The sequence below is a fragment of the Idiotropiscis lumnitzeri genome, chromosome 15 (assembly GCF_059441095.1).
Source record: "Idiotropiscis lumnitzeri isolate Australia: NSW breed Sydney's pygmy pipehorse chromosome 15, RoL_Ilum_1.0, whole genome shotgun sequence".
Classification (NCBI taxonomy): Eukaryota; Metazoa; Chordata; class Actinopteri; order Syngnathiformes; family Syngnathidae; genus Idiotropiscis; species Idiotropiscis lumnitzeri.
The window spans coordinates 8,400,000-8,412,390 of record NC_142405.1 but is presented as its reverse complement, the minus strand read 5'-3'; the positions used below and the strand labels follow the sequence as shown (position 1 = coordinate 8,412,390).

Below are 12,391 nucleotides of genomic sequence, written 5' to 3'. Positions count from 1 at the left end.
GTCCAGCTTCCGGCGTCCCTTCCTGATGGACGCTGATTGGCCCACACATTCTTGCGCGCGGCCGTCAAGCATGTTTAAGATAACTTTCTAAATGTTTTTTTATCCGTAAATCATACAATACTGCACTGAGTAATTAATGACTACTTTTACATGTTTTACTGACACAACATTTTTATTTGTTTTTGTGAAATAATTATATGCTATTGGTTTTGGCCATTTGACATAGACACGTTTTTGTCATCCGCAGCTGAGACTGATTGCAGAATATACCGTTATCCAAACTTTAAAGCTTTAAAGAAGAACAATTTTTAGGTGATCCACAACCAAAGTTCCGAGTTCAGTTTAAATTCCAAACATGTACACTTCAACTGGTCGCATAACTTCCTTTAATAAACTCAACAAAACATATATTACAAAATATTTGCTTTCTTCTTAGACACATGTAATGTACTCATTTGAAGAGAATCATGGACCATTATTAGAATGATTTTCTTCAAATGTATTATTTTCTTTAATTAGAAAATAACCACCAAAAAAATGAGGAAAAACATTTTTTGCACACACACACTCTCTCACACACCCACACAGGGAGACAATGAGGGCTTTTTGGATGCCCTCCAGGAAAAGCGATGAATGCGTTTTGAGCGACTAAACTTCATACTTCACCAAGCAGAAATGCATGTTGCTGAGCGACTGATTTTGTTTTAAAGAGCACAGGATGAGCACTGTGGGCTATATTAATAAGGCTTGTCATAACACCGAGTTCACTCTTATTGTTTTTTTAATTGATGGCAAGTACAGAGCAGCATCTGAGAAAAAGAAAAGAAAAAAAAGCATCCAGCCTTGCAGTGAGCACCATCCAGCATTTAGGCAGAAGGGAGCTAAGCCAAGCGACTTTGCCAAATAACTTTGCCTCACTTCCAGTGGCCGACAAATGCAAAACCTGCATAACAATCACTTTTTAAAATAAATCAAGGAACCAAGCAGAACGAAAACACTTCCATTATATAATCCCACCAGTTCCTTTTCCCAGATGAACTAACATTCACTTCCTGTATCCTCTCTCTGGGATGGAACGGAGGGTAGAGCCCTCAGGCCCGGGTGAGCTCAAGTAAGGGCTCAGTGGGTAGTTTCATGGGAAAACCGGAGGTCCTGGTCCTTGGGGAACTGTGCTGAGTGAGAAGAATCACCTTCAAGAGGGGCTGGGGCCTCCACCACGGGTGGCGCAGCCTTGGGGGAGCCCTCCGTGTTAGGTGACATCTCCTCTCCATCTGAAGAGGCTCCCACATCCGAGATGAGCTGGAGGAGAGCGGCCGCCATTTCTGATGTGCTGATGTCCTGGTTCAGGCAGGGGGTGCCGGCGGTGTGGGACAAACCCGGAGGAGAGGGGGGACGCTGATCGCCAGGTGGGGGCACAAGGCAGGTGGTGAAGGGCTTCCTTTTGGGCATATCTGGAGAGGACATAAGACGTTAGGCTTCAGTCATGTTTTGATTTTTTTTTTTTGAAGGATGGAAGGGCACATGCTGTAGTACCTACCTTGACCACAAGGGGGATCCATTTATATATATATTACAACATGCATTACAACCAATCTTGATAATTCATGTTAGTGTAAAACTGAGAACTAAGGAGTTTAGGTGAACACGTTTTTGAAAATATTGGCACAAATTTGTCTTTTTTTAAATAGCAGTGGGGGGTGGGTGAGAAACAGAGGGATTGGCATGGACAGGTCGACCGCAATTGCAAGAAAGTTGCGACACCCTCATGACCAAATAAAACGGTTACTATTGTTTGCATTAAAGTATCGGCCTTTCATCAAATGGCTAACATTCTTGCAGAATCCATGTTGAGGAAAAAAAAAAAGTAAAAATGGTGTGTGGGTAAAATAAAAGTAAAAGAAGCACATGCAGGTAAGGTCTAAAGATTGAAAACATTTATTTCCACTTGATAACTTATGAGCGTGTAAAAAGGCGGACATGACAGTCTGAAGCTTCCTGCTGCTGAGAGGTGGTGGGAGGTAAATGTGATACAGAAACCAATGAATGTGGAGAAACAAGGAAAAGTGGGGAAAGGTGAGAGGCGGAACGGGGATGAAAAATAGTGGGGTTTTTTTTTTTTAACTTTCTACAAATTAATGACACTCGACTTTGTGGTGCTTTTATTGTGGACACCAGCCGTCTACATCCATGTGCAGCAAACCGTCACCCCGGTAACATGAGGACACTTTTTTTTATATACATTTGGGGACAAAAAAATTTAAAGGGAGTTAAAAGGTGGATTAAATCATTAGCCCAATTAAAAATAATTATCCCACTAATTTCATCAGAATATACTGTACAGTAATCACCCGCATTATCGTGGTTAACCATTTGCAAAGTCACCTAGCAGCGTTTTTTTATGGAAGCCATCTTGTGTTTGTATTTGATCTCTAATGGTGCGATGTTAATGGCTTAACAAAAAGGTGTTTAGGGGTTTCCTGAAATGTGAAAGTCGAGGATACAAGGTTTGACTACAAACACACTGCAGTGCGTGGGCTTGTGGTGGCTGAATTGATTTCACTTCCTGCCTGTAAATTTTTGTTGTTAAAGATCATGTGACAACATGGCCTTTCCTATTGGCTAGTACATCTGTGCTATGGCAACACTGTTCAAAGCGGGGCTTGGTCCTTACTCCCCACAAATAGCGAGGGATTACTGTATGATAATTCTGTTGATAAGAGATCTAAAGTAACAATACTTTTCCTTGTCCTACTGCAGTTCCCAGTGTTGATATCTCCCTGTGTCACCTCCTACAGACTAAAGCCAGACTTGCCCTTGCGCTCAGTAGTAGAAGCAGACGAAGCGCGTGTTAGGGCCTCCCCCGACTGGACGCCGTTGCTGCTCTCATCAGCCTGCTCCTCGACTTGCGGCTTCATGATGTGGCCAAGGATGAGCGCCAGCAGGTTGGCCTGCTCCTCCGGGAGATGCGCCGCATCCCCGGAGGCCGGCGACAGCTCCGGCGGCTCTGCGGCCGACGCACCACCCTGGTGGTGGTCGGAGGCCTCGCTGAGCGCCGACAGCGACTGGCTGAGCGTCTCTGCGTTGGACAGATTAAGGTGCTGGGAGACCTGCTGAAGTGAGAGGTCCGTCTGGCCTTGGAGGAGGTTGAGCAGCAGGGCCATCTCTGTCTGGTTCAGCTGCTCAGCAGCAGCGCCCAACACTGGACAAACATTAGGGGAACCACTATCAACACGGGAAAATTACGTCTGAATTAGTTCTCATCCAAAACTGGAAGAAAAGAAGAATGAAGCAGCCCACATCAGCAGTTTCAATTAACCACGAAAATGTCTAACCAGGGAATAAAGATTGCCCGGGGTAAAAGTATGACCCTTGAACACATCATTTCCAATGGCAAATATTTACCTGACAAATCGTTGTCCTGAGCCGCAACCGAGGGTGGCTTTCCCTGCGCAGGAAGAGGTGGCGGCGGGGGAGGCAGCACTCCAGCTGGGCTTGTTTGGGGACGACTGTTCTCGCCACTTGAGGTCCCTGACATGTCCTTCCGGGGTGCTTTGGGGACATCCTCGGGCAGCCCGCTCTGACGTGCACGCCGCCGCTTCTTGCTCCACAACTCGTGGCAGTCTTGATGATGAGGAAGACTAAAGAGGTGGCGGGGGGAAAAAGGCCCACTCTTAAAAAAAATAAAGCACTCAACTAAAAGATAATAATTCTAGTCTACTGACTCTGGCGGCGGCATGTTGTTGGGGTCCACGTCACACAGGAAGTCACTGTTGAGCGCCCCTTCTGATGTGCAGCGACGTGAAGGGTCTAGGGTCAGCATTCGGTCCAGCAGGTCAAGGGCAGGGGTTGGCAAACTGTAAAAGACAGGGGGGGTTCGTCTTTCAGCCGCGCAACAGATTACAAATTGCATTCAAGGAAATTTCAGGCAAGGACGTACAAGGCAAATTCCTCCCGCAGACGCCGTCGGTACTGCTTCTTGGGCTTCATGGTGTTGAAGAGGGGTAGCTTGATAACGTCAGGCCAGGCTGCAGGACAGGGTGAGCCACAGAGTCGACTACAAGAGACACACACGCAAAAAAAAGTAGCATTGATAAAAAATGGTGGCCTCGACACGATTTAATGTGCCCGTCCCGGCACTAGAGGAAGACTTAAAAAGGCCCACCTGATGAGCTCCAGCTGCAAGAGCTCTTGATTGGCTTGAAAGATCGGCTTCTTGGTGAACAGCTCTCCTAGAATGCACCTGAGCCGCAACAGGCAACGTTAGTCAAAAAGATAGTAAACTAGAATATAGGGTACACAAAAAGAGAAGACCTCCCATGGAGAAATGTATTTTTTGCAGACTTTACACTCACCCACAACTCCACACATCGATGGCTGGAGAGTACCTCTCTTCGCCCAGCAGCAGCTCAGGGGGTCGATACCACAGTGTGATGACTTTGTTAGTGTAAGGCCGACTGAAAGCACAGAAAGAGTCAAAAAAGAGTAACAGTGACATCTAGTGGCGAGTCAATGTTACTATAGGGGAAATGCCTAGGTCATGAGGAAGCTTGATAATTACCTCTCTTCTGAGTTATAAAGGCGAGCCAAACCAAAGTCAGCCAGTTTAATTTGACCTCTAGAAGAAACACATGAGCACATCTCATATTGGGAATACGTGACAAATCATTTCCACACTGAAGAAGCTTCTTGTATGAGTTGTACCTGTTGTTGAGCAGTATGTTGGAGCACTTAATGTCACGGTGCAGGAAATTGTTCTTGTGGCAATAGTCCAGGCCTTCCATCAGCTGGCGCATGAAGCTGCGGATGTGCTCATGCGAGAACTGGACCATGCCTGATTCCAGCAGGCCCATGAGGTCGTGGTCCATGTACTCGAAGACCAGGTAAAATGCTCCTAATTTTGATTAAAAAAAAAAAAAAAAGATCAATGTAGTAGATGGTACGTCTCCCGATATGGAGTTTGCTTGTCCCCCCCTATGCTTATTGAAGACTCAAGGAGTACCTTCAGTATAAATAAACAGGTATACCCCTAGCTATGGAAATTGCAAAATTAGGACATTTATGCAGTCAACATCAAAAACTGTCTAATGTTGAGAGCTGACAGAAATTCAAAGAGTCTTCATCTCACCCATGCTGGTGCATTGAGAAAGGTAACAGCTAGCTTGAAATCGCTAAACATTCATACAAATGCGTCAGTCTATCGTGCATTATATACGATTTATTTATGTGTGCTTTTCTTTAAGCGAGTATTGATTAGATCAGTCGGACAACACCCTTTGTTGACGCAACGTACTTGCTGCTCTTTGTGTGTTGAAAGTCAACTATTCACTCCATTTCACAGACTCATTCACTAATGTTGACCTTTGGATATCAAAGCATTCAGCAAACTGATCTTATCTTTGACAACAAGCTCGAAATCTTTGAGCCAAAAACTTCGAAAGGGCCAGTGAGTGACACAGCAATTTTGAGTCGCTTACCTTTGTCCTTTTTAAAGTCAAGAGCATCCTGCTTGTCTGTGACGATCTCTTTCATATTGACGACGCTGCAGTGTTTGAGCTGCCGCAGGATCTTGATCTCCCGGATGGCCGTGATGGGGAAGCCCTCCTTCTCGTTGTCCAAGCGCACTTTTTTTAGGGCCACCAGCTCGCCTGGCGACAAGCGAGTGCGACAATGATGACGATGTACGTCATTGTGATTATAGACGATGGCAACGACGAGGGACTTACCTGTGTCTTTATCCTTGGCCTTGTACACCTGGCCGTAGGTGCCCTCTCCAATTATGCCGATGATGTCAAACTTATCGACGCATCGCTTGCCCCAGTCGCTCTTGGTGTGTTTGCGCTCGCCATAGCGAGGGCAACAAATCCTACGAGTATTTAAAAAAAAATAAGAGAAAATACTGGCTTCTCGGTCTATTGTGGAACAAATAGTGCCAATAAAATCCAACGAAATGGACCACAATTTGCCACATAAAAAGTACTTTTTTTTAAAGCCTTGACAAAACTCTTGAGAGACTTCATATATTACAGTATCTAAAGGTATATTACTTTTTTGGGGGCTTCAGAAGTTTGTATTTTGGGTGACTGCTAAGAGGGAACATGTGATGACAACAGAACACGAAATAGAACTTGTTGCAAAGTTATGACAAGGAAAGGAATTGAAATAAAAGGGGAACATAGTCCACAAGCTCCACATACAAAATTACCGTCAAAATTTGCACTTCAACTTGGTTGGATTTGCTTTGTTTTTGACTTAGTAGGGCTGATGAATGAAATCAATGCAAAATAAATAAAATAAAGTTAATAAAGTGTTACAAGTGACGAAATTTAAAGTTATTTTGACAATAGAGCACATAAATAATATAAGAGGAATTTTATTTCCAAGTTACCTGTGCCACCCAGTGGACATAAAAGGAAACAAAGTAACACAGCACTCGTTGTTTGCCAGTATGTGAATAAACTAAAGTATATTTTTCATAGAAAGTTTTTTTTTTTTTTAGAATATTCTATTTGCATAAAACATTTTTGGCAAAATATTTTAACCGTGAATAATGGCTTATTTGATAAATGGAGTCATCTAAACTCGACAGCTTGAATTAAAAAAATAATTAAATAAGGATGATGAGCTAAGAGGCGAGTTTTGAAATCAAGTGTAAGTGGTTTTCATCAGTTTAATGTCATATGTCAAATTTAAATAAAATTCATAAGAGGTCAAGAGTGGCAATGTGATTATTTTGTCACTCAATTCACGAAGGATGGTGGTGAGGTAAGCCTGAAAATCTCGATGTAGTTGAGACTGACGAGATTGTGACAAAGAATGAACAAAAAAAAAAAAAAAATCACTGTTGCAGAGGACTTTACTGCATTGTCAATTTGAAATAGTGTCCAGTGTTTTAATTAAGGAATTGAAAGTTTAAAATAAATAAATAAACATATACATGTATATACACATATATATATATATATATATATATATATATATATATAAATAAATATATTGTTAAATCAGATTCATCAATATCGCATATAAGAAACTCACTTTGGTCTCTTTTTCAGGGCGGGCAGGGGGAGCGACAATCCCTGATGGGCGGCCAAATGAAGGGGTGAGGAGTCGCCGCCAGGCAGGGTGGGCGGCAGCGGGAGGTCGATGATTGACGGCCGGCTCCGAGTTTCCTTTTCCTTCCTGGATCCTCGCTGAGGATAAGTGGACTTCTTTGGGCTGAGAAAATAAAGAAAAGAATCGTTTAGTCCGGGTACAAAATGAAATTGCAGCCACAAAATCTGGATTAAGTTTTATTATTAAGGATAATTAAGGAAATCGTTCTGGGAAAATGACAAAAAACATACAAGAAGCTAATTGAAAGGGTTGAATTTTTTTTTTTTTTAAATAATCCTGATCTGGAGAGCCATTTTATGTCATGAACTAAAGTTAAGAATACACTTGACTATAGTACATTCTAGCTTACTGCATTATTGTCAGCGGTTACCTGTAGAATGTGGTGCATATGTGTTTGCTAAAACGCCAATTAAACTTGATTTAAGGCTGTCGGGTGCTCATCACCTGTGCTGAGAGTTTCCCAGCAACATGGGGGGCAAAGGCAAGGGCGGCAGAGTGGAAGTCTTGTGGAGAGGCGTCTGTCGAGCAGGACTCCGCGCAGGGACGGGAGCGGGCGATTTGGCCGGAGGCGGGGTAGGGGCCGGAGCTGTGGCTGAGGCTGGGGTCAAGGGTGCGGGAAGTGGAATATTGGTGTCGACCTGCTGGGGCTTGGGTAGTGGCGGGGGCGGTGGAGTTGAGGAGGTTGAACCTGAGGCCTCAGTAGGTGATGGTTCAGGGGGTGCTGCTGGAGAGAAAGCGGTGGAAGCCGAGGGTAAGGGTGCAGCAACTGGTTCTTCCAACATTGGTGCTTCATGTGGTGACTGCAACGAAGGCGGAGGTTGAGATTCCTTTTCTGTAGAGTCTTTTTCCTGTTGTGGCTCATCCATTTTAGGTCGTGAGGAGGAGGAAGAAGAGGCTGAGGATGAGGGGGCAGCAGGTTTATGTGTGGCAGGGGAGGCGGCGTCGCTACTGCAGGCACGGGCCGCTGCCTCGGCAGCCTGCCTCTCCTTCTTCCTACGGCTGAGCTCGGCGCCCAGGCTGGAGTTGAGGGGCAGGCGGGTGGCAGGAGGCGAGCGGCTTGCGGGCCGGCTGCTGTACGAGCCGGCGCCCAATGCCCCGGCCGAGGGGCCGTGCCTCTTACCACGGGAACGAGACGAAGAGCGACGAGAGGAGGAGAAGAACATTGGGGATCGACTCCTGGAACGGCCAGAGCGTCTAAAATGAAAGTTTGGGAAAATTATCAAATGAATAAATGAGTTTCACAGTGGTTGTGGCTCAAGTGGTCCTGATACCGGTTTGGAAAGTTGCTGTGCCCTTGTATATTTATCAAAAGACGTGCTTCAATTTATCTCGGTACTGGCTTCAAGGTATACCGCGATTTTAAAAAGTCACAGTTTTAAAACCAGTACCATCAGTTGTATGAGCTGTTTATTTTTGGGAGTCATTAATGCCGGCAAGGTGGCAACGCCACACTTTTGCATCGTTGATGTCAGTCAGACCGATGACTTTTCCCCTTCTCAAAAAAAAAAATGTTTGCTCTTTAATCTATTACAGAGGATTTTAGAGGCATTTGCAGTGATCATTCCATTAGAATTGTTTTTATTTAAGCAATTCAGTATTACTTTGGCGTCACCTAGTGGAATCTTGGTGTCATTGGGTATAATTCACAAATGCTGTTTTATTTGCGTTTTAAATTCTTATTTTGTAAGCGGTTGCATACACTTGAGATACAGTAAAAAATAAATGCATGTTTCTTCTTCTCTCCCTAAGCAGCGACAAATGGTCCGTGTAGGTTAATTTGCTGTAACAAGTTACCTGTATGGCATCGCGTTTGCTTGCCCAAGTGTGATGTAAATTTGTGTTAGCGCGTTAAAGCTACTATGTTAGCAAACAATGAACCTGATGTGAAGGTGTTTTTTTTTTGCACTGAATATTTACCTAATGAATGCAGTTTTTGGTTTAGGGTTAAGTACATTCTTGAACCGCAGTGTTGATGTTTTATGATCCTCTTGTTTTATATGCTTTGACCCCTGCATTCAATTACAAACCTCTGCTACTACCACACTGCTACTCTAGTGTGGATATGCGCTATAGCTTGCTCTGACAGAAAAAAACTAGAAAATAAATTTAAAATAAAACATGTGATGGATAGAACATAATGAGATATACTTACCGAGACAGGGGGCTGGGGCTGGGGCTGGTGCTGGAGGAGCGTCGGGCCGCATAGGGGCTGATGGAGCGCCTCCTGGAGAAGGGACTGCTGTCCCGCTCAAAGCTGGACGATCTGTGCCTACTGCCGTAGGGGCTGTCCGATCTCTGCCTGCTGTGCCGGCTCATGTCACCGTAGGGACTTGGACACAACTGGGTTGTCTTGCGTCTCGAGTAGCCATCGTCCATCATTTGGGCACCCAGCGGGCTCTCGCCCCTCCTTGGACTGGGCGACAGGGTGGCGCAGGCGGCTTTCCTGCGAGGGCTACCTCGACTCGACTTGCCTTTGGGGCTCGACTTGTTGGCCTTAGAGGACTTACGGTGACTCCGGTCTCCGCGGACCTTCTGGGAGTCACTGTGAGCGCCTTCTAACCGGGCCTCTCGCCTCTGCTGCTTTTCTTTGCGTGACTTGCCTGAGCGACCGCTCTCCTTGCTACGAGATGAAGATGCAGAGGATGTGGCACTACTTAGGCTAACCATGGGTTGCATCTGGGAAAAGATGGGATCTCCTCTCTTAAAGTCCACCTCCTGCTGGATGTGACGCTTGGATGGTCCAGATACCAATTTCTCCTTGCCGACGCCGGCAGCGCTTTTATCACGGTCCTTGCTGCTTTTTTTCTTGGAACCACGTTCCCCATTACCGGGGGCTCGAACTTTGTTGGGATCCTTGGACTTTTTCCGGGAGTGTCTGTGGCTTTTACTCTCACGGGTGGGCTCTGCCCTGATGAATTCGGGCGAGGGCTCGAGGCGCTCCATCACCACCATCCTGTCAGGCAATCTGGCGCCAGGTGGGTCCAAGAAGGTGTCAGAGTCCGAACTGATATCATCATACTCCACCAGAGGCTTCATCAGGACGCTAGGAGGCGCCGTGCGGCCCGGGGATACATACTCGGGAATCGTAGGTGGTACCGCCGGCGATTCCCGAACTTTAGCCGATTTATGTCGTTTACGTTTTGACGAGGCCATTAGAGATTTGAGGTGCAACTTGCCGTCTTTGCTGGTCATGTCTCCCGCAGCTGTTTGGAGGGCGGCGTGGGCCAAGCCGCCGATGCTTGACTCCGGCTTCCTCTTGGTCCCATGACGTCGGTCCGACCCAGGCATCCCTCAAGCCGGCGTCGGTACCTCTCCCGCGGCTAGGCCTTGGCGGTCCAAGCAACTCATTAACCGCCGTTTCAAGTACTAATTCTCAAATGTTCCTAAACAAACAAGAATAAACATAAAAAAATCAACACACTAGGCCCCGATCGTCCCGTCGGCCTCCTCAGTCACAATGCCGATTCATTCCACTCGTAGTGTCGTTCAAATTCGACAAAAATGAGGAATATCCCACCGTTGTTCTCCAGGGAAGCACGATACTCACTTGGAGCGAGTCCGTAAATGAAGTATTCCAACCAAAGGTTGGAGCATTGTGCTGTCGTCTCGCTGTCTCAACTTAGCTAGCACAGCTAGCTAACGCTGGGCCAGTTAGCGAGTGGAGCCGTGGAAAAAGAAAAGTGTCCTTTGTCAAAGATGTCCTTGTCCGGTGCCAAGTTAGGGAAAGGTGATTTTATTCCACAGGATTACGGTTTTAGCGTTCACGAGATAGCAAATGCCTTCACTTTAAAAGACGCTCATCTCTCGAACAAAATGAAAACTTGACCCGGTTGGTGCTGTTTACATGTTCCCTTTAATGTAAGCTTTATCCCCTTTTAAAGTCAATATTGATACGAAATCATAGTTTTTTCGTGTGCAATAGATGTTCCAGTTTACTATCAATGGCTCTGGAAAACAACCAGGCCTATATTTAGGGCGATGCTAATGGATTTAATAACATCCACAGCCCTAGCCGCAGGAGACTACAAACGCCATTGTGGCTCCTGTGACTAGCAACTTCAGCGCACGACGGACTGGACCGGAACTCGTCACTGTGTCAATCAAGGACGCGTCCCAGTGACAGCCAATCATATCCAATGACCCGCCTACTTTTCCGGAGCAAGTGACGGTTTGAGATGGTTATTTTTGGATGCAAAATCGAAAATATGATAAAACGCAGGAGATCTAAAATAAAGGTTTTTATTTTTTACTTTATTTTTATTAACGTTTAATAAAAAGACGATGTAATCTCCACAATAGAACACTCTACTTCTCATAAACGCATTACATAAAATAGTAACTGATTAGAAAAGACGTTATTTGGAAATTAGATACTTGGAAACGTCGTCAATAGTTACAAATCCAAGAGTTTTAAACCGTTGGGGGAGATTAAAAAGCACAAACGCTAAAATGACAAGCGGACGTTGTCACCATAGGGCGTGGTTTAAGGATAAACGACAAAATCACGTCTCATACGGCAATAAAAAAAGTTCCAAAGAGGACAAATAAATTGTTAGATTCAAGCCAGCAAGTATGCAACCGTTAAAATACGTATCTTGTAAATCTGTCTGCGTCATCGACAAGAGAAAAAAATCTAAGTGTATGACGAAGAAATGCTGATTGGCCATGCTATAACAACGGGGCGTGTTCTACAAGGAACAAGGAAGTGACGTATCCCAGACTCCCACACATGGATTTATGATATATGAAAAGTCCGTAATGCCACGGCTATAACAGCATTTCCAATAGGCATCGAAGGTTTGTCATTGTGTAAAAAGTATGCTTTGACTCCAATTGTATGGAACGTGCGCTATTGTTGGGTATATGTGTGAATTGAACGTCATCTTCTGACGACAGTGTAAAGATAAACATTGCCACGTTTTAATGAATTGTAGGTATACGGAATGTTTGGACAACCCGCCTGTAATTTTGAAAAACATAAAACACAGATACTGTAAATTAAAAAGGGTCAAGGCGTTTTTTGTTGCTGTTGTTGTTATTTTTAGCTGAATGGACAAACTATGAATATTTCCTGAAAAAAAAAACGTAAATTATTCACGCAAATGTTTTGGCATTAAGACATAAATGAGCAAAAGAAAAAAATCCGCAGCAAAAAGGACGACTGACGCGTCAGACAACCTTAGATGCTGATTGGCTCTGCAGTCACAATAGGGCGCGGCCTACTACAAACGAGGAAGTGGCATCTCCTACGGCAATAACAAAAGTTCCAAAGAACGCT

At 44.9% G+C, this 12,391-nt stretch overlaps 1 protein-coding gene across 2 annotated transcripts; it reads right to left on the bottom strand.

Annotated features, from left to right (window-relative positions):
* Positions 1–763: 763 nt before the first annotated feature.
* Positions 764–11,192, bottom strand: cdk12 (cyclin dependent kinase 12). Of its 2 annotated transcripts, none has more exons than XM_088316712.1 (15): positions 10,631–11,192; positions 9,266–10,496; positions 7,558–8,307; positions 7,036–7,215; positions 5,724–5,863; positions 5,475–5,645; positions 4,702–4,891; positions 4,559–4,615; positions 4,353–4,454; positions 4,163–4,240; positions 3,938–4,054; positions 3,723–3,854; positions 3,403–3,638; positions 2,813–3,199; positions 764–1,451 (listed from the first exon to the last, which is right to left on the bottom strand). In XM_088316712.1, the coding sequence occupies exons 2-15, from the start codon at positions 10,399–10,401 to the stop codon at positions 1,120–1,122; spliced, it is 4,008 nt and encodes a 1,335-aa protein (XP_088172838.1). In that variant the 5' UTR covers positions 10,402–10,496; positions 10,631–11,192; the 3' UTR covers positions 764–1,119. The 2 variants fall into 2 exon arrangements, with proteins under 2 accessions (XP_088172838.1, XP_088172839.1); XM_088316713.1 differs by having other exon boundaries at positions 10,661–11,192.
* Between the last annotated feature and the right edge of the window lie 1,199 nt (positions 11,193–12,391).

Excerpts from the sequence above, each read along its gene's own strand:
- cdk12 (XM_088316712.1), bottom strand. The coding sequence starts at position 10,401 with ATGCCTGGGTCGGACCGACGTCATGGGACCAAGAGGAAGCCGGAGTCA. Across the intron at positions 8,308-9,265 it reads AGCCCCAGCCCCCTGTCTCG|ACGCTCTGGCCGTTCCAGGA; the intron begins GTAAGTATATCT and ends CTTTCATTTTAG. Across the intron at positions 5,646-5,723 it reads GGCCAAGGATAAAGACACAG|GCGAGCTGGTGGCCCTAAAA; the intron begins GTAAGTCCCTCG and ends GCTTGTCGCCAG.